Source organism: Armigeres subalbatus, chromosome 3 (genome assembly GCF_024139115.2).
Source record: "Armigeres subalbatus isolate Guangzhou_Male chromosome 3, GZ_Asu_2, whole genome shotgun sequence".
In the NCBI taxonomy this organism is placed as follows: Eukaryota; Metazoa; Arthropoda; class Insecta; order Diptera; family Culicidae; genus Armigeres; species Armigeres subalbatus.
This window is the reverse complement of record NC_085141.1, coordinates 425,930,340-425,952,988: the sequence shown is the minus strand read 5'-3', so window position 1 is coordinate 425,952,988 and position 22,649 is coordinate 425,930,340. Positions and strand designations below refer to the sequence as shown.

General features: G+C 40.1%; 1 protein-coding gene across 7 annotated transcripts in view; it reads right to left on the bottom strand.

Moving 5' to 3' along the window:
* Positions 1-4,789: 4,789 nt before the first annotated feature.
* LOC134227418 (calcium/calmodulin-dependent protein kinase type 1G) overlaps positions 4,790-22,649 on the bottom strand; it is a 65,725-nt gene continuing 47,865 nt past the window's right edge. For 2 of the 7 annotated variants that reach the window (XM_062708903.1, XM_062708902.1), the window contains exons 3-9: positions 22,249-22,339; positions 21,515-21,718; positions 21,109-21,450; positions 20,891-21,043; positions 20,564-20,690; positions 20,328-20,502; positions 4,790-6,838 (exon numbers count right to left, since the gene is read on the bottom strand). In XM_062708903.1, coding sequence (XP_062564887.1) covers positions 5,343-6,838; positions 20,328-20,502; positions 20,564-20,690; positions 20,891-21,043; positions 21,109-21,450; positions 21,515-21,718; positions 22,249-22,339 — 2,588 coding nt within the window. In that variant the 3' untranslated portion in view covers positions 4,790-5,342. The remainder of the gene's footprint in view (positions 6,839-20,327; positions 20,503-20,563; positions 20,691-20,890; positions 21,044-21,108; positions 21,451-21,514; positions 21,719-22,248; positions 22,340-22,649) is intronic. The other 5 variants (XM_062708906.1, XM_062708904.1, XM_062708905.1 and 2 more) reach the window with 5 other exon arrangements.

Below are 22,649 nucleotides of genomic sequence, written 5' to 3'. Positions count from 1 at the left end.
GAGTGCCCAACACACGATGTAAAGATTGTCATCGGGGATGCAAATGCGCAGATTGGAAGAGAAAGTTTCTTTTGCCATGTCATTTGCACGGAAAGCCTTCATTCCGCTACCAACGATAATGGTCTGCGACTTTTAACCTTTGTTACTTGTAACGCAAACACACCTGACAACATCCGAGTGGAGACACTTGCTCACAGATAGACCACGTGCTGATTGACGGACGACATTTCTCGGATGTTATTTGTTATTTCTCGGGAACTTGCAACATATGCAACATTTTGATCAAGCTGAGAAAATGAGCTTGGAAGTTTTCAGATTTCATTTTTATTCCTATTTAGAAACTAATCATTTTTATTGCAATTGAATACACCTCAACGATAGATTATGAAAAGGTTCATCGTCACTGACTCTGAAATCTGCACTGCGTGTGAACATTTCAGTTATTTTGATAAAAATATATGTTACAACGTTCTGCAACAGATAAATCACATACGTCGTTTTGATAAGTCAGCATGACCGAGGTCATGCTACTTTCGTCGAAATGTTACGCTGCTCCGTACGCTGCATTGTTGATACGTCGAAATGTTGCGTCAAGTTGAAACGTTTCACGCACATGCGACAAAAAAAAATGCAACACTTACAACACGACGTAACAACATTTGCTGCAGAAAAACAACGTAAAATGTTTTTCTTAACGAAAATCAGAGTATTCAAGCAACATGCTTAATTTTGAAATCAGTGATGAAAAAGTACAAGCAAACGCACGTTTTAAACTATTTAGTTGTTCGAAAAAACTTTTTAAAGTACATTTTCTGCTAAGCGGTGTATGTGCAATATTTTCAACAATGATGTTACACCGTTTTGCAAAAAATTGATTTATGTTTTTAAAAACACATTTTCATGTAGCTTTTAAGATGTACACATTTTTAGATGAATTTGATGTCATATGCTGTTGAAAACGGGTTTGTTTACAATTTGCGACATACGCCGTTTTGAAAAAGTACCCGATATTTGTTTGTTTATTATCCAACTGACAATGATTGTCTCAAAGAATATGACTTATTTTATTCTAAATCTATTTGGTAACGTCCGGTGGTACGGAAAACTTCTAGTCTCGCTTAACTTTTCAAAAGGACCTAAGTAACATTTTTTTCATGAATAAATTTGAATAGCGCAATCAACAGAAAAACATGAAAGCTTTTGATTGCAGTATTCAAATTAATTCATGAAAAAATGTTACTTAGGTCCTTTTGAAAAATTAAGCGAGTAGTAGTCGTTGTCGAAATACGTTAATAGAAACATTGTAGTCAAAGTATGAAACAAATTTGATTTAATTGATGGCAGATTGCACGGACGGGCTCGTTCAAAGCATAATTGCTGCTCCTCGATTCCAGAAAAAGAAAGTTACGATGACGATTTCTGGTGCGTATATTTGAATTTGGGCCAGCAATGCTGGACATTCGATGTCACCTGTGAGCAATTTTCCTGCAAACGTTGCTTGAGCGATTTTTCTTTTCACGTCAAGTGGTTTGATTCTCAAAACACGACAGCGCTCCTTGTACGGTGGCAAATTCCATTGGTCACGCCAACCAATAAAGCGTAGTGCATACCGCACAAATTTTTTTTGAACGGCTTCTATTCGAGCAATCCAATTGGCTTGAAAAGGACACTATACAACAGCATTCGATTCCAATAAAGATCTCACAATGGAGCAATAGAGAGACCTGAGGCACATCGGATCCCTGAACTCATCAGCGATTTTGAACATAAAGCCAAGTTGACGATTAACTCTGGTCACGATATCGTTAAAGTGGACTCGGAATGTGAAGGCACTGTCCAGGATACCACCAAGGTCCTTAACTTACTGAACCCGAAGAAGAGTGTCCGTTGAGGACGTAGTCGAATATGAATGGCTGATTTTTCCGATGAAACGAGATAATGTTGAATTTTTCGATACTTAGTCTTAGCAAGTTTCTTGAGCACCACTCAGCAAAGATGTTTACCATGTTATAGATGTAAGGTCCTTCAGAGGTCTGAACATTGACTCGGATCACTTCCTTGTAGTGGCAAAAATTCGGGCGCGACTTTCACGAAACAACAGAACGATGCGTTTCAATAACCAACGCTTGTCAGTTGACGGAGTTGCTGAACAGTACCACCAGAAGCTGGACGAGCGGATAAGAGATGCCACTGAATCTGACGACGCCAACACACTGGTTGGATGGCCTCATATGCCCAATCTATAAGAAAAAGCACAGACTAGAGTGTGCCAATTACAGAGGGATCACCCTTCTGAACTCGGCGTACAAAATCCTGTCGCGTATCCTGTTTAATAGACTGAGACTGCTTGAGGAGTCCTTCGTCGGCGAATACCAGGCAGGTTTTCGTGAGGGCCGATCAACGACGGATCAGATCTTTAGCCTGCGGATGATCCTTGATAAATTCCGGGAGTACAACTTGCAGACTCACCATCTGTTCATTGATTTCAAGGTAGCGTACGATGCAGTGAAAAGAAATGAGCTGTGTCAGATAATGTCCAAACATGGTTTTCCGGCGAAACTGATCAGTCTGATACGTGCAAAGCTGGATGGCTCGAAATCAAGTATTCGGATTGCAGACGAAGTGTCAACCTCGTTTGTGACCTTAGACGGATTGAAGCAGGGTGATGCACTTTCGAATTTATTGTTGAACTAGTCGACCCGGCAGACGTTGTCCTGCATAGTAGGCGACAATGCGCTTTGTTAACTGCCCATGCGAAATATCCATATGAATCTTAATTTTAGTTTTTCACGATTTATTCAACCTGACCTTTGACTTTCGCATGAAGAAATATCATATAAACCCGTCGGAAACGATAACGAACATATCTGCTGAAGGAATGAAGTACATTGTGGCAGGTAGAAATAGAGGAAGACCTAGTTATGTTGGTGCTAAGGTAGTGCTTGATGTGGATGTGTTTGAAATTGTTGAAGAATTTGTTTACCTTGGAACGCTTGTGACATGTGACAATGACGTTTCCCGTGAAATGAAAAGACATATTGCTGCTGTGAATATGGCCTTTTACGGATTACTTAACCAGCTTAGGTCCCGCAGCATGCAGACGGAAACGAAATTTGCTCTATACAAAACTATGATTCTACCAGTTGCCCTTTATGGACATGAAGCATGGACGTTAAAAGAGGCCGACCGGAGAGCTTTCGGGGTTTTCTAGCGAAAAGTGCTGCGTACAATACTCGGAGGCGTGAATGACGCGTGAATCATGAGCTGTATCAAATATACAAAGAAGAAAATATTATGAATCGCATAATATACGGCAGACTTCAGGCTGGTCACTTAGTGCGAATGTCGGAAAAAAGAATGGCGAAAACAATATTTAACAGAGATCCATTTAGGGGCTGGTCACTTAGTGCGAATGTCGGAAAAAAGAATGGCAAAAACAATATTTAACAGAGATCCATTTAGGGGCTGGCGATTTCGTGCAAGGCCACGAACACGCTGGCTGCACTGGAGGAACATCGCCCAAGACCGACGATTATGGAGCTCTACAATACGCCAGGCATAGGTGTAACGACGCTGTAGCCAACCAGGTATCCAGGTAGGTATTGCCTTACAGAACGTAGGCACTAGTTGGTGTTTGCAAGTGTCGTATCCCAGCCGAAATGGTTGGACAAATCCGCCATTGAATAGCAATGCGACATTTCGTCTCTAAAATCGTCAACAAACTGAAGGTAGAACTCCACTGTCGCACAAGCAATCAACGTCGCATGCTACGATGTCACACACACACACACACACTTAGGCGCAAGCCAGAGCAAACGCGACGTGCGATGCGACGCGACGCGACAGTGCAATTTGACAGACTGTTGATAGACGAATCCAAGTAAAAATAAGAAGAAGACACACGACGGTGTTAACTTTGACAGATCCTACAGCTCAGCATAGGGAGATCATTTTAAAATGCTTATAATAAATTCTAGACAAATTGTAATTAAAATCTGATTGATGTACGGTACGGAAAAAGTTCCGAATTACATATCTGGAAGCTTATCTCAATTTTTTGAGTTTTTTTCCAAAAACGTATCTATCATACAGTTCGGAACTTTTTCCGTATCATACATCAATCAGATTTTAATTACATTTTGTCTAGAATTTATTATAAGCATTTAAAAATGATCTCCCTATGCTGATGCTGTAGGATCTGTCAAAGTTAACACCGTCGTGTGTCTTCTTCTTATTTTTACTTGGATTCGTCTATAATGATTGTTATTCTTTTACGTGAGTTGCGTCGCGTCGCATCGCTTGTCGCGTTTACTCTGGCGGGCACCTTATTCTCAAGGTGATGTTTTAGAGAACATTTAGGCTTGCGAAACAAATATTTCTTTAGCTTTATAATTCTTATTAAATTAATCTGTATCTGAAACTAGTACTTTGCAATTTTTGGTTAACCAATAGAAATAATCAATATAACATTTACAACGAATACTACAGCAACCATTGCAGAGTTTTTGCCACCGGACTTCAGTCAGTTCTAGGATCTCAAGTTTCTTCTGGTGCGTTTGAATGAAAAGAAATGAACAAATCTTCGTTTATGAAAGTCTCAATCTGTTTTGCCATAGCATGAGGAGCTAATCGAATCAAGTAAAGAAGCCTGTAGATATTAAAAAGTAGAATCGCGCAGACTTGGTATGGAATAATCTTCCATAGAATCTATAGATTTATGTCTTTCAGGTGTCATCTGTGATATCATGGCGGGGAATTTTCTTTCGAAATAATTTTGGAGAAACAACGATGACTTTTAATATCTTTTATTCATAGTGGTTTGACGAATCTCAGACTGATTATATACAATTTAGCTACATGCATCCATATTCATCCCGTTGCAAGTATCTTTTCGATTTCTCACTATGGTAATTAAATATTAATGTAAACCTTAACATGTGTAGAATATTTTTTCCCTTCATTCAACGGCCAACAGTTGTATAACATTTGAAACATATTCTTAAAGTTTCATGAACCTAATTCATTCAATAAATATCATTAAATGGTGAAAATTCTGCGACAACGTACATACATGTATTGTCACTAAAAACAGATATATGATTAGGCGAGAGGAGAATGATAATGGATATGGAGTCATTATTGATGACATGACAGAACTACACATTGAATGACTAGAAAACTCTTAGTAAGAAAGATGACTCTTGTAGAAAATGTATCTTTCTCATCACACTTGCTGCTTTCAACAGACGTTAACACGCACATATTTTTGTGGATACACAAGGTGACAACTAAGTGGAATTAAAGCGTATGTTTGTGAGCGTTGTGCAGTTCCGTGAATGATGTTATTTGTGGATGTTAGCTTCGATTTGCGCTTGAATCTGTTTGACGGCTGATCCAGCAGTGGATGCCGAGGTTCGTCTCAGGAAGGAATTGATCGTCTTCATCGATCGATTCTCCACCGCATCCACGGTGTCCCAGTCAACGGAAATGCTGCGGGTTTTCATTGAATTTTTAAAATTGTTCGCCGTTTCGGTTTGCGACGTCGTTTGCTGCTGGAAGTGGTTCACTAGGTTGGTCTTGTTGATCTTCTTGACAAAGCAGTCATCCTTGGGAAAGGTGTCGGACTCGGTGTTGCTTATGAGCCGATTCTGCTCAAGATATCGCTTCGCCACGCTGTTGATCGCAACCGGAACGTCTCGGCTGCTCATTTGGTTCACGCGGAACTTGGTCCGTTTCACCGTGGCTTGATCCTGTTGCGTTAGACTGCCCTGGGACTTGAGCTTACCTTTCTCGGTGTCTTCTTCGGCGATCTTCTTTTGCTTAACGATTGTCTTTCGAATGGTGACGGATTTCGTGCCGTCCGCTGCCGTTTTTGTGCTTTTAGTTGTTTTCGTTACGATCACCTTGGTACCCTCGGAGACTTCGGTTGTCGTGGTGGAGGTACTGCTGGAAGTCACTTCCTCGATCGCCTTGGACGATGGTTCTTGAAGGTGAGGAGGTTTGATAATTGCATTGCGATCACAGAACTTGGTGTAATTTTCTTTGAATACTGAGTCGTCGTTGCACAGACTGATCGACTTGGGCAGGAACTTGAACGTCTGCAGTTTGAAGGTTTCGTTCGAGAGGAACTCCGGTTGCTGCGCTAGTTCGTTCAACTTGTTCTGCGCTTTGGACGTTTTGGTTTTTACCTTGGTCTTGAGACTCTCCAGGTCCGTGTCCAGTTCGGCCGTGCTGAGAGTGGAGGGGCTTAATGGTGTGAATGTACTGTTCTGTGTCTGTGGTTCTTGTGGGGATGATGGTTGGGGGACTTCGGACACGGGTTCCTTATATTGAACGGTGGTAGATTGTTTTAGCAAATTTGATAGCATTCGTAACTCATCACATACCTTGACTTGGGTCGGCTGAATGACCATATCCGGTTCTGTTTGCTGCGGTTGCGATTGTGAATTGTGATGATCTGAGAAATATGAACGAGAATTGTGAATAGATGGCGATAAGACTCCGTGCTGTAATGGCTGAACTGCAGATGATGTTCGCTCAAAGCTACTACAACTACTAAGGCTACTGCTGCTAGTATTGCAAATACGGCTAATATCGTTGTTGGCGATTTGGCCATCGCAGATGATGGCTGGACTCGGATCTGTGATGTTAGAAACTACTTCTAATGGCACTAGTGCGGGGCGAGATGATGCAAGGTTCGATGGGAGCGGGGAATTGATGAAACTCTCACTGTTCGGTTGGTGCAGGTTAGTTGTGCTCACTTCCGATGAGAGTGGTGACGAAGACGAACAACAGGAAGTTGACGATGATGGGGACAGTAGCAACGGGTCTTCGTCGCCTGCGAAATAGAACGAGAAAGAATGATTTTCGTTTGAGCGATGTGTGCGCTCTTTCAGGATTGTTGTTGGTTATGGCAATCGGAGATTAGGTAATCCGGGACGTTCCTACTACGGATCGGGGGAATACTTCCTCCTTTTGTAGACTTTAGTGGTTTCGAGGTATCAGGGAGATCAAAATAGAGGAGTAGTCCATTTATGCGATAGAAATAAAGAAGAAAGCGTGTTAATTGTAGAATCAACATGAAGAACAAATTTCAGCTTTTATTACTTAGTATGTATCAGTTGCACGTGCTCATTACACTAATATCACTTATATAACTGCTCGACAGTAGCAACGTCATATTTACAATTGGTTTGGGACCCTAATAGCTATCTACCTAATTCACCTAAATAAGTAGTAATACTCTAGTTCGGGCTTGGTACGTCGAATCAACACAAGCGAACACTCTCGTTCAACTCAGGGTTCGAAGACTAATGTTGTTGTTGGTTCGAAGTTCCGGAGGTCTTCGGAGCTAGGCTGTTTGTAGTTCGGTCGGTTCGTTGGAGGGAATTTCATGATAGTAGGCAGTCGTTTCGGTTCGGGCAAGATGTGAAATACAAATATACAAGGCAGTTTATAAATATCAGTAACTCTATACATCTATTTGTTATTTACAGATGAAAGCGTGTATTAAAAGTGAACGAAGCTATAAAATATTAAGGATGATAAAATTATAACACTATTTTTATTAAATATTCAACAAAATGATGAACCTGAAAATCATAAAACGCGCTATTTGATACCAGATTTGAACCTATAAATTGCTATTTTTCAGTGAACTAAAGCCAATTAGTCCAGCACCGTTCGGCGAAAACGGTACTTATTTAGATTCCGCTATTTTAGAGCTCCAGAATATTGGTTAAATAGATTGTATTGAATTCTGTACGTGAAATAACTCAGAAATAGTCAATTTTTCCCGATTGTCCCCTAAACTGATTTAGTTAATAAAAATTGCTGGAAAGTAATTTCTCTCGTTTCAAGATTCGTTCAAGATACGGTTAGAATTTGTCTGTCTGCATGTGGGAATTTTGGAATTCAATATGGCCTTTCAATATCAACAGCCGAAAACCTTTCTAAGAATTCCTCCGGGAGTTCCTCCAGAAATTCCTCCGGAAGTCCTTCGGACTGTTCCTCAAAGAAAATCCTCCAGAAATTCTTCAAAGGAATTCCTCCTAAAGTTCCTGAAAAGAGTTCATCCGGAAGTTCCTTAAAGGAATTCCTCCGGGAGTTCCTCAAAGAAATTCCTCCGGAAGTTCCTCAAAGGACCCAACAAACATTGGAAGCTGATATAGCGCTTGTTCAACCAAAAATAGCTTTCTTCAGCCAAAAAAAAACTAGCTTGTTTGTTTGTTGGGGAATTACTCCGGAAGTTCTTCAAATAAATTCCTCCAGAAGCTTCTCGAAGGAATTTCTCTGGAAGTTCCTTCAAGGAATTCCCCCGGAAGTTCAACAAAGGAATTCCTCCAGAAGCTCTGCGAAGAAATTCCTCCGGAAGTTCCTCAAATGAGTTCCTCCGGAAACAAACATTAAAAAACATGCGGAGGAATTCCTTTGTAGAACTTCCAGATTAATTCCTTTGAGGAACTTCCGGAAGAATTCCTTTGAGAAACTTCCGGACAAATTCTTTTTTAGAACTTCTAAAGGAATTCGTTTGTCGAACTCCCGGAGGAACTCTTTTGAGGAATTAATTTAGTTGAGGAACTTTCGGAGGAATTTCTTTTCAAAACTTCCAGAGGAATACCTTTGTAGAACTTCCGGAGAAATTCCTTCAAGGAACCTCCGGAGGAATACCTTTGAGAAAATTCCGGAGGAATTCTTCTGAAGAACTTTCGAAGGAATTCTTTTGAGGAGTTTTCGGAAGAATTCCTCTGAGGAACATCTGGAGTAATTCCTGGAAGAACTTCCGGTGGAATTCCTGGAGGAACTTCCGGAGGAATTCCTGGAGGAACTTCCGGAGGAATTCCTGGAGGAATTCCTGGAGGAATTTCTAGAATTAGAAATAGCTTCTGTTAATGAAAATGAGCGAAAATATTTCAAAATACAAACCCAATGTAATTTCACACAATATAAATAAAAGGAGACCGTTGATATCATTTCCTGTTTTTAATTTTTTCTAAACCTAACCTCACTTTAGATCGCTCATTGACAAAAATCATTTAGAATAATTTTCAGGGTTTGGCAGATGAGTCCGTTGTTAAAACACAACACGCACTTGATTTGAATCGTCCTCGAGATTTGAGATTTTGAGTTTTGTCGACGCTGCACTATGGTCCAGGATACAGATTTACGCGGAAAGATGAATTTTACGCCAAAACTATATTTTTTAGAAAAAACTGTTGTTCTACAAAATTGTTCGAAATAGTAAGGCAATTCATTATGGTTCTACCAAAAAATAGGGTGGAACATCATATAAAAAAAAATAGAAAATGTTTTTTTTATTTCTCAGAATATTGACATGTTATGTTCTACAAAGTTGTAGCGCAGCTAATTCCAATCAATTTTGCTAAAAAAACTTTTTCTGTAGCTCTTAAGTTGGCTGATTTAGAGCAATTTTACCTAATTGGATTAGGGTGTACCTCAAAAAAACAGTATTTTTGATCTAATTTTTTTGTTTTAGATTTCTCTAAAAAGTCGTCTTCAGGTGACTTTTAGAGCTCAAAAAAATGCTACTTTTGATGGGTAAATATGCACAATATCTTTTTCCGATCAAAAGTTATAATCATTTTTCTGTCAAAATTACATTTTTTTCATAAGTTGATATCTCCAGTTAGGGCAGACCAAAAAAATATGTTTACACGGCATCTAAAAGAGAAATTAATATTCTTCATTATGTCAAAAAATTGAGGATATGTTATTTTTTTATCTCAAGTTTTACCAATTTTACTAAAATCATGTTTTTTTAAAATAAATTGATATAACTCGACAACGGAAGAAGATACAGACGATATTCTTATAGCAAAACACGCGTCTTGAAAAGCTCCAAAAGTTTTCAGAAGATCACATCCGTGAAAAATAAAAAATGAAATGAGCAGATCATAAATCTTGTTTTTTGAGGGACACCCTAATCCTGGTAAGTAAAATAACTCTAAACAAGTGAGCTTAAGAGCTACATAAAAAGTTTATATAGCAAAGTTGATTGGAAAAAGCTGCGCTACAACTTTGTAGAGCATTTTACGTCAATATTCCGCAAAATAAAAAAAATGAAAATTTTACATTTTTATAAAATGGCCCACCCTATTTTTCGGTAACTCTATAATAAGGGCCCAAGTATCCAGAACAACTTTGTAGAATAAATTTTGTTTCTTAAAAGTATGCTTCAGACCGAAAATGCATCTTTTCTCGTAAATCTTGCAATACGATGATAATGATAAAACTTATAAAAAGTGTTAGAGCTGTAGATTTTTTATTTTTCATTTCTCACGAATGTCATCTTCTGAAGACTTTTGGGGCTTTTCAAAACGCGTGTTTTGCTATAAGAATATCGTCTGTATCTTTTTCCGTTGTCGAGTTATATTAATTTATTTGAAAAAACATGATTTTAGTAAAATTGGTAAAACTTGAGATAAAAAAATAACAGATCCCCAATTTTTTGACATAATAAAGAATATTAATTTATCTTTCAAATGCCGTGTAAACATGTTTTTTTTGGTCTGCCCTAACCGGAGATATCAACTTATGAAAGAAATGTAATTTTGACAGAAAAACGATTATAACTTTTGATCGGAAAAAGATATTGTGCATATTTACCCATCAAAAGTTGCATCACCTGAAGACGACTTTTCCGAAAAATCTAAAGCAAAAAAATTAGATCAAAAATACTGTTTTTGAGAGGTACACCCTAATCCAATTAGGTAAAATTGCTCTAAATCAGCCAACTTAAGAGCTACAGAAAAAGTTTTTTTAGCAAAATTGATTGGAATAAGCTACGATACAACTTTTTAGAACATAACATGTCAATATTCCAAGAAATAAAAAAAATATTTTCTAATTTTTTTTATATGATGTTCCACCCTATTTTTTGGTAAAACCATAATGATGGCCTTACTATTTCGAACAATTTTGTAGAACAACAGTTTTTTCTAAAAAATATAGTTTTGGCGTAAAATTCATCTTTCCGCGTAAATCTGTATCCTGGACCATAGTGCGCTGATAACTAGTGCTATGGAATCGTGAGTCGAGACCCGAAGAGGGGCGCCCAAAATAGCTTTTGTCCTCACGAGTGGGAATGGGCGATTTTCGCAATAACCTTAATGAGGAGATTAAACCGAAGGAGAGTACTCAAAAGCACTCGAGAGCGCACAATCAGACTGGTACTTAAATATCGTTCCGGTTGTGAAGCCATTGGGCAAGATACGACTCTGCTTAATGCTCGTAAAATAATTGAGAGGACAATATACGAGTTATACTCCTTGCCCCATTCTGGTTGAGTTCTCGGCCAGTTTCTTCGTGCCAAATATTTGAGTACGATAGACTTTTCCGAAGCTTTTCTTCAAATACCATTGGAGTAAATCTCTAGAAGGTTCACAGCTTTTAGCGTCCAGAGGAAGGGGATGTTTCAGTTTACAAGGCTGCTATTCCAATATATTCGGCCTCGTGAACAGTCATGCTACCTTGTACCGATTGATAGATCGACTTTCGGGGCTAGGAGAACTGGAGCCGAACGTTTTCGTATACCTTGAGGAAATCATCGTCATCGTATATCGACTTTTGAGCATCACCTGGTATTGATTCGGGAACTGGCAAAACGCTTGGCAGAAGCCAATCTTCCTGTCCATATCGACAAACCTAAGTTTGGCGTTAAAGAATTTCCATTACTAGGGTACCTGCAGTCTGCTGTGTTTCAGTGACGACTTTAGTGGGATCACCCCCCGACCTTCTAACGACGAAATCCAAAACTCTGGGCTGGAATTATCTCGCCGAAGAAGTTTCAACAAGATTTAGAAAAAACTTATCTCTGTAACCATTCTGGCCTGTCCCGACTATTCACTGGAGTTCACCATGCCAACAGATGCGAGTTGACGTAGCGGCGGCTGGGTTCCAAATGCTGGTTCTGGATGGTTCTGAGGTAGCGATAGCGTGAGGGGGGTGCGTCCTGTGGGGTATGCCTAGGATGTGGTCGAGTTTGACAGTGGCCTCTGTTGAACTTCTATGAGAAGCTGCATGTATTCGCAAGTAGACCCTTTCAAAGCGACCGTGTCCCGCTCAAAGCGCACTAGCCTAATCCTGGTGTTGGGTGGGACATTAAACACATTTGACTCGACTGACCAAGCGGCTTTTCACCAAAGAGGTGCGGTTTTAACAGCGTCTGTTCTGGCATCCAGCGGCTGAGTATGAAATGCTATTGCCCAGAAGCCCTAGCACAGTAGGATAGATTGGCACAACCTAGTCAATACAAAATCGTATGTGATGCAACATAAGATGCTAAAGGGGAGGCGATATACGTACATGTTGTATGGGGAAAGTGTGGACCATATTGTCACACTCTGTATCATTCTGCAGCATGTCAACGAATTTCAAGAGACCCTTTTCCTGGTATTCATCAATTACGAAAAAGCTTTGTGGAGCGCCCTGAGACGCAAAGGGGTTCATGAGAAAATCATCAGCCGGATTCATCTTGTCGGAAATCATCTTGTCGGATTCTATCCGGGTCGTAGCTGGCGTGAGACAAGGATGTATTATATCACCCTTACTGTTTCTCATCATAATCGACGAGATTCTGGTAAGTGCGATTGACCGTGAACCAAAACACGGACTGCTATGGCATTCTATAATCATCGAGCACCTAAACGAGAAAATGATGCCAGATGACTTTTTCGGCCAAATGACCTGTTCGAAGTTTATCATCTCCGTACTGGTCAAGGAATTTCAAAAGCGGAATTATTCCCTTGCCCTATCTTCTTGCACGGTACTTTTGAAGTCCATAACATCCATTATTAGGAGAGCGATCAAAGAAAATATGCTTCAATCGCCGAAAAAATAGGACAGCTGCTCTAGTCTGGTCAAAATGTAAACTTTTCTTATGGAATAACAGAAAGAAATATATTTTCGCCGACGGCAACGGATCATGTGGACAAGCGAGATGAATCAGTACGTGATCCGTTGCTACTACGTTTGCACCAGGATATGTCCGGCTGGAGATGCTCAATGAGAGGCTCCCTCGGTTTGCACCCCAGCTTGACCAGAACAAGTTGAACACACGCCAGAGAGCTATTATGTCACATAATATGATAACTCCAGAAGACGTAGAGTACATCAAGCGGGAAGTGCAGAGGGAACTAGGAGAGGAGGAGGAGGCAAGATCGAGCGATACGTCGAGAAGGAGTTCTGTTGGGTTGGATGCATCAATCGCAAGTAACCGTCGCGATTCGATTGCACCCGACGCTCCAGGCAGGACCAACAGTGGAATTGCAACGACAGCAATTGAAGGACGAACTAGCCAATCATATGGGCACAGCAGTTACACAGTTCCGTGGGACAGACCCCATGTCCTGATACCGGATACCCAAGTTGCAGTACTCCTATCGGTTGACGAGTACAGTAAGCATCCTTAACCAGGATATTTTGCCACAGTACTTGGAAACCGTGGAGAACCTTGAGGAGCTGCAATTTATCGTGTATTCGGCTGCAGTGGCTGTTGTAAGAACTTTGGGATTGCGAACGCGCCCACAAGGTGAGAGTGATGGACGCGCACGCCCAAAGCACTTAAACCCGCGTGGATGCGACGTCTGGAGACCCGCATCGCAACACTGCGGTCAAAGGTTGGTCGATTAACACAGTACAAGCAGGGGAATCGATCAACCAGGCTTGTTCGAAATGTTGCTGAATTTGTGAAACCCACAGAGCTCCGTGATCTTACCGAGGCGAACAAAACTGAGATCCTCGACACCCATGTACATCGGTTGAGTACTCTTGCTAAACGACTGCGACGTTACGGAGAATGTTCGAAGAGGAAGGAACAAAATCGAATGTTCAACATCAACGAAAGGGAGTTCTACAACCACATCCGAAACGACAAAGCCGACTTTGGCGAGGGCCTTCTGGAGATTGGAGAAGTCACGCAGTTTTGGTCCCATCTATGGGTGAACCCCGTCATACACAACGGCGATGGGGTGTGGATGGCAGAAGAAGACCGATATTGTGGTGGAATTTGAGACATGACCGCTATCAACGTGACCGCCCACATACGTGAGGCTACCCGGTATACCAGGAATTGGGCTGCACCAGGACCCGCTTTTGTGCATAATTTCTGGTATAAAAAACTCACAACGGTCCACGGGCGGATTGCGGAATGCTTCAACACGGTACTAGATAACCCCGGGCAGCTACCGGAATTCATCACTAGGGGTGTCACTTATCTTTTGCCGAAGGATCGGAACACTGAACCCAGCCAAGTACAGACCAATAACGTGCCTTTCGAGTCCGTACAAAGTGCTGTCATCGGTAACAGCGAGGAGGGTGCAGAACCATTGCGATGGTAACAACCTGATAACCGAGGAACAAAAAGGTTGTCGACGCAACACACGGGGCTGCAAGGATCAGGTCATCATTGATGCAGTCATTGTTGGGCAGGCCACCCACAAGCAAAGAAACCTGAGCATGGCGTATATCGACTATAAAAAGGCATACGACTTAGCACCTCACTCGTACCTTCTTAAGGTACTGCAGTTGTATAAGATAGACGGTAACGTCATCAGGCTAATACAACACGCTTCGGGGATGTGGAGCACATCCTTACACATTACCGATGGAGAAAAGGTGTTACGGTCCAGGACTCTCAGCATCAGGAGGGGCATATTCCAAGGCGATACTTTTAGTCCTCTATGGTTTTGCCTTGCCATGAACCCTCTTAGCAGAGCACTCAACCAACATAACTATGGCTATCATTTGAAGAGTGGGGAAAGGAGTACAAACATTACCCACACCTTCTTTATGGACGACTTGAAGCTGTTTGCGGAATCTGTGGAAAAGCTGCACCAATTTCTGCGGCTTGTAACGGCATTCAGTTTGGTATCGATAAATGTCGATCCATACATCTACACCGGGGCCACCTGGTGGATGCCGACAGTTTCCGCGTCAACGAACAGGAGGAGAATTGAAACATGGTTGAAGGCGAAACGTACAAGTTCCTAGGTTTCCTGCAACTGAAAGGAATTCGCCATACGACGATCAAGAAAGAGCTGCAGGAAAAGTTCTTGCATCGTGTCAACGGTATTTTGAAGAGCCTCTTGTCGGCTGGCAACAAGGTGAAGGCGATGAACACGTTTGCTGTGCCCTTGTTGACATACAGTTTCGGGGTGATGGAGTGGACCAAGACTGACTTGGAGGCGTTAGAACGAGCAGTACGAGTGGCGTTCACTAAGCATCGCATGCGCCATCCAAAATCGTCCATTGAGAGAGTCACCCTGCCACGTACAGTAGGAGGAAGAGGCGTCACCGATATACAAACACTATGTGTTTCCCAGATCCAGCAGTTGCGAAGATACTTCGTGGAAAGCCAGAACCGCCACGAAATCTATCGCGCTGTGTGTGAAGCTGACCACGCCCACGGATTCAGTTCATTGCATCTGGCGCAGGAGGACTATCAGCTGAATTGCGACATCAAATCTGTCGACGAGATGATCGCATCGTGGAAGCAGAAGGAGTTGCCCGCACCCCCATCAACTGGAGCTGGAATATATCGACAAAGCGGCGTCGAATACGTGGCTGGTGCGGGGTGAACTCTTCTCAGAAACAGAAGGATTCATAGTAGTAGCCATCTAGGACCGGGTAATTGCGACGGAGAACTATCGGCACTATATATTGCACAAGAACGTGGAGGGCCGCTGCTGGAAGTGCAATTCAGTAGGAAAGACAATCGAGCATATCGTGTCCGGGTGTTCAACTTTAACTGATTCAGCCTATCTCGGTCATAATCATAACGAAGTCGCCAAGATTGTGCACCAACAGCTTGCTTTGAAGCACAACTTGGTTAACTAGATTGTCGCCTACTACAAATATGTGCCTGTCCCGGTTCTGGAAAATAGTGTCGTGAAGCTGTACTGGGATCACGAGATCATAACGGATGTCCTTATTCGCGCCAATCGGCCCGATATTGTGGTCTACGACAAAAGGATGAAGCCGGTAACCCTCATCGACATTCCTGTACCGCTAGACCATAATGTCCAAACAACATTCTCCAACAACATAACGAAGTACCACGACTTGGCGGAGGAGTTGAAGCAGATGTGGCACCTGGAGGACGTGCGTATAATTCCGGTTGTTATCTCAGCAACCGGAATCGTCCCGAAATCTCTTCTGAGATCCTTAGGAGAGCTGGAACTATCTCATAACCTCCATAGCATCCAAAAAACAGTGGTTCTTGGAACTTGCAACATCGTAAGAAGATTCCTGAACCATGGATTTTAGGTGGTATGGTTTTGCACTGAAAATGAATTTTTCACGACCACTTTCTTCTCTTCCATGAGTTTGGCAGGTTGGAACACCTAGTAGTGTATTCATCGTGGGCGAGGGATTGTTACTGAGAAAATAATTTACGCTCAGTAGTCTGAAGAAGTGCAAAGGGCTAAACTAATTTTTGTTTCTTGGAAAATTCTTCATTTTCTATAGAAGTTTTACAAAATTTGGGGAAAATTTGTGTTTATTCATTGCTTCTACTCTGATTTCTTTTCTGGCATTTCCCTATTTTTTATGAGCATTTTATTCTGCTGCCTTTTTTCATCGGGCTATTTCCTCACAAGTGGCAACCCGACTAGAAGGTCATATCAAAATTATATCAACCTATGTTATTATGTTAAGGTACACTGGGGGAAGTGGAAAAAGGGGGTAAGTGTAAAAATCGACTCAAAAAATTGGAATTGTACATACTTTACAGTTTTTACCACATCATAACATTATGCAAGAATATACTTTGATGCTCACACTAATACTATGTTGAAATTTGTATAATACATACACTAGCACGGTTAACGCTTAAACTGTTATTTTAGGTTTCGCGAAAAGTTGATTTTTGCATTCATAAAATCAATTCTTATTTGCACCAATTGTTCTTTTTTCAAGTAAATTTATATCACAGGTGACAATTATAATACAATTAAACTAATCCCATTCAATTGGTAGTGGTTTGTACCATGAAAGCAAGTAATTCAAAGATTTTACACTTACCCCAGGTATCGAACACTGCGGGGGAAGTGGATAATGTTCTAATTACGCAATTTGTTTCTTCTCTCCAGGGTTTATTTCGATAGCTGTGAATCTTAATATGTTCCTTCTTTGTTATCATTGTGATTCCAGTGGTGATTGGACTCATATAAATGAGAAAATGCCTGATTAATCCACCTATCGGTATTGATGGCTTTCACATGTTTTAAATATGAAAAAAATGTATAAGAAAGTTAAAAATGGCACTGATAGGTAAATATATTCTATAATTCACATTGATTTTTATTCATATCAAGTATCACCGTTGAATGCAATTTTTTTGCGAACAAATTGGTTAAGGACAAGTGCTTAAGAATAGCTGATAATTTGGTACGTACTTTGCGCACACACATACATACAAATACGCACATACAGACATCATCTCAATTCGTTAAACTAAGTTGATTAGTTTATAACCCTGTAAGTCCCATTTTTCCTTTGAAAAGTATCTTTAGGGCGAACATATAGATTTTACGTACACTTAGTGTTCGAGAAGGCAAAACCAGCCCTCCCCTAGCTATTACGAGAATTCCTTGAGGATCTATTCCGTTAAAGTAATGAAATTATTCCACAAAAGATACTCAGAGCAATTATCGTGTTGATTTTAGTTATATGTAACTACTCATCACTATTAAAGGTCAAGGTAACATGGGTTTTCCACTTACCCCATCCCACTAGGGTAAGTGGAAAAACAACTCCTAATTTTAAAATCTATTTCCATAAATTTCAGGCGACCAAAATGGTATGAATTACCGCACAGTTGGTGCAAAATTGACTGTTTTTGATAGCCCATTTTGATTGAACACATTTAGAACATTTGAACTGGTTTTACACTAATTCAAACAAGCACTATCGATTTTTCCTTTTCCACTTCCCCCAGTGTACCTTATATTAAATTTTTATAACAAAATTTGTTAGAAACGTGGTGTAGGATGTTGTTAAAATATCTAAATTTCAATCAAAAATCACACTACTGGAAACAAAAAACTATCAAATTTTGTTATCATAAAAATAACATATTTTGTTAGAAATTTATAACAGAATCAGATACAAAAATATTGTTTCTGTGCAGTTGCACATTTTTACAGTTCGTGATAGGTCTCCAGATTGTGATCAACAATACAAAACTTTTGTTTTTGTCTGAACAAGAATATTTTTCGAGAACATAAAACTAAAAACATTATAAATAAGGGAACCTTTGCAAATTATATCAGCGTTGTGATATCTATATGGCTGGAAGACTTTGCTACATTTATTTTAATTGCCTACTGTTGGGTAATTCGGTGTGAAGCATTTTTTAAATCATATTATGATAAATTCCTGTTACAACATTTGAAAGATAATGGCCACTAAGAACAAAATTGTATCAAAATAAGTTATAAATATCACAATATGTTATTATTGTGTTCAGTTTCTGTTATACTCTTCTAGTCGGGAAGCCAGTAAAACAACGCTCACACTTGGAACCCTATAGGAAATACTCGGTGAACTGAAAATTTGGAGATCGGTAGTTCAATAGTGGCGATTCAAAATTCATCAAATGATTAAGCCACAAGTCACGACGAGTCAAGTACGATAAGGTCAAAATACGTATCTGTTATGTTACAATAAAGTGGCGAAATGTAATGGGATGATGTACTAACGTCTTATGACAAGCAGAAACATTCCAGCTGAAAAGCTTTAAATAATTTTCTATTCAACAAGTTTTGCCCTTGCTTTTCTCAAATCGCGAGCGATTGCTGTCATTAAAAATTATTTTCATCAAATATTGCGAAAGTACTTTTATTAATCCACACTAGGGTGATTCAAATTTTGACTTTTTTGCCCCCGATGCTTAAACGATTGCATTTTCCATTTTAATAATCCTCCTAAATTTTGAGCTAATTTGGAGTGAGTGAGGACGTTTGAAGTTTTATTTTCACATTATTTTCACGGTATTTCACCAGGTGTCGATTTTCACAAAAATCAAAAAAGTCAAAATTTGAATCACTCTAATGCACACATTAAGGTGAATTACGACAGAGTCCAAAAATGGCTGCCACAATGGCCGTGCTAGCCCTCACCTCGCGTTTTTGCTTGCACAAATGAAAATTTACAGGCGATTAGCACATCTGAAAACATTTTTTTCGTGTATGCTGCGAGTAAGCAAAGGTGAAAAACTGTTTTTCGCTTTTGCCTGTCGTTCGCTTTTGGAGTTATGTGCCCCTGAAAGCGGTATGTAGTTTTGAAATTGGATTCTAACGCGATTCACCTTAATGTACTTCTTCTTCTTTTTCTTCATTGGCATTACATCCCCTACTGTGGCATTGCCTCCTCACAGTTTTGAATTCATTAAGCACTTCCACAGTTATTAACTGCGATTAACACGATGATACTTTTATGCCCAGGGAAGTTGAGACAATTTCCAAACCGAAAATTGCCTAGACCTGCACCGGAAGTCGAGGCCAGCCACCCTCAGCATGGTCTTGCTTTGTAGCCGCGCATCTTACGGTTAAGCAGGGCCCCATTATTGTACACATTACCATTATAATTGGTATGCTATTATAGCATGAACATTATTTAGATTTCAATGAGTATTGTACAAACTTTTTTTTGTAATGTATTTTTTTTATTTTTCAATTACAAATATAATTTCAATTAGTTATTCAGTTATTTTTTGATTGAAAACATTAATACTTGAAGCATAATGATGAAATGGTTGATAAGCATTTGAGTGAATACAATCTTGTTAATAACAGACCTGTGGTATTTGTTAAATTGTTTTTTAACGAGCATCACAATGTTTAATTTCCATTTCACTTTGTACCACAGGTTTGTCACTCGCATAAAGTAGAATCGATAAGGTTAGTCACGATGATCGTTTTCTGGCACAGAACCCAATATGTACACAAAAGCTCACATTTTGCTTATATATAAAAGCATGGCTCTTAGTTCTCAACCAACACGGGCAAATGTATGTCTCGAGGTATGTCTCGATCTGTGGGAGGAAATATACAAGAAAACATGTATCGGGAACAAGAAACAAGAAAACAAGGATCAATAAATTAAGAAAGTTCGATGGTTTGTTCGTTCTTCCGTCGCTTCCTCTCTGTCTTCAGTGTGTTTACTTTTCAATTTAGTCTTTGCTAAGCAGCGCCACAACTAATATTACTAAGCATTTACCAATTGGGAATGGGGTGGTTGTTTTCAATTTTCATAAAATGTGTTAAACTGTGTTGGAAGTTCTCGGAATGGTAACTGCTCGGACTTACCTCTGGCTAAGCTGCCCCGCCGGCTGCTAGCATCTGGTCGTCGAATTTGAACCGATTCTCCACTGGGCGAGATGACATTCTCCGTCGCCTGTTCGAAGGCGTAGCGATTGTTCGGGTTCTCGTTCCACTTGGAGACCAATTCTTTGAGGTTCTCTTTGTCGATTTCGGCATCGGACTGAAATCAAAGGAAATCAAATTGAAGCACCATGCATCTCCATGTCGCTCATAATGCGTACCTTGTTGTTAGTTTCCAATAGCACTGGTTTGAAGGGTGTGATTGAGGGTCGTCGATTGGTCGGATAGTATTGCGGCTTTCGTTTGATCCATTTGTGCTTCAGCGCTTCTTCTGCGTTGATTCGTTCCCTAAAAACATAAGGTGTTAAATATATTTGATCGCTGTATATTGGTTCATCAAATTTTAGAAAACCAAATATACACATTAGAAGCTTTATTAAAAAGAGTACCGTCAAGTTGCTAATCGAATAGGATCGAATACAAAAAGCTTTAAGGTTGGTAAAAAATATAAAGAAAAAAACTGATTAAGAACAAACATTGACACCTACTTCTGCTCTTTGACCAAACACCGGTTGATGAAATCTATCGCTTCTTCAGATACGGTGTCAAATGCTTCATCCAGGAAGTCATATCGGCCTATCGTGATGTTTGCCATGGTCTGAATATCATCTTCGCCAGCGAAGGGAGATAGTCCGGACACACTGTGTGGTGCGAAGATTGAAATATATTTGCAACAGTAATCGATTTTAATAGAATTTAAACTCACAGCACATATGCGATGACACCCACACTCCACATGTCGGTTGCGAAGGAGATCGCCTCAAAATTAACCACTTCCGGTGCCACGAATTCTGGCGTTCCGAACAGCACTTGCAGCTTATTGTCTGGATCATACTCACGAGCCAGTCCGAAATCGATGATCTTTATCCGGTTCCCGCTCTCGGTGAGGCACAGAATGTTTTCCGGTTTCAGATCCAGATGTACGATGTTGTTGCTGTGGATATAGCCGATCGCGTCGCAAATCTGTCGCATGAAAATGGAACAAGCCTTCTCCGTCAGGATGAACTTCTCGTCCAGCACGCGATCAAACAACTCCCCTCCTTCAACCCTGCGGACATAGATTACATTTAGCTTGGCTGATCAGAATAAATCAATCAAAAAAGACAACTTACAGCTCCATGACCATGCAGAAAGTGCGATCAAATTCGTACGCACCGTACAGCTGAGCAATTTTGGGATGACGTAGAACATTCATCATGTGAACTTCGCGCTCAATGTTCCGCCTGTCACCTTTTTTGACGATCTGAATGAATTTGGCGGCCAACCGGGTTCCGGTGGATTTTTCTTTGCAAACATGTACGACTCCGAACTTACCTCTATGGAAGATATAAAAGGGTGTGACTATTTTTCTTATTCATACGATACTAAGAAAGCCTGTAAGAAATTTTATTACACAGAAGAGAAAATTCACAAAAAAAACATGGAAGTAAATTGCTAGCCGTGAATTATCATCGTTTTTCTTGATCCAATGCATGTTTAATAAGTAACTTATTCAAAAATGTTCAAATATTGAAAAAGTGTTCATATTATTATTAGACAGACTAAAGAAAAGTGCTAATCTAGCATCTACAGCTGTTGCGGTACCAGCAAGGTAATAAACCAATGTGCTAAAAACGGTCTTTCTCAGCCAGATGCACGGCGGCAACGACAACGCATTTTTCTGTCCTCCTTTGGATGGACGTCGCATCGGTAGCAAACACGTGATTCAAAATCTTTTCTTTTCCTTGAGGAAATTCATATCGCGAATTGTGTCGTACTGCAACCTCGGACGGCATAATACAGAAGGACACATTGTTCCTTACGGGCCATTACGCGTTTTTCAATAGCCACGTGACACAATGCTTACCTTCCGATTTCGGTGCTCAGCTCGTACAACTGTTTCGCATCAACTCCACGCTCAATTTGTACTTCACGATAAGGGAATGACAGTGGTACATCTGTGGAATGGATAAAGAAGACGTTAGTTAATATGGATAAAGAATTAAATTGAGATAAAAGTTAAATTGAGTTAACGTGTATTTTCTTTATTTGCAACAAATGACCAGATGGTTAAAAAATATTTGTAATGAAATTCGTTTCCGGTATCATCGATCATAACATAAAAAAAATCTGAATAACATTATTGCTAATTTTGTGATCTGGTTCAACTTTTCAGCATTTACTATTAAATAGTAGTTTGTGCAACAAGTTTGCAATGACGAAAAATGGATTTTAATATGATAAATCCTAGTCCAAATCTAGTCAACA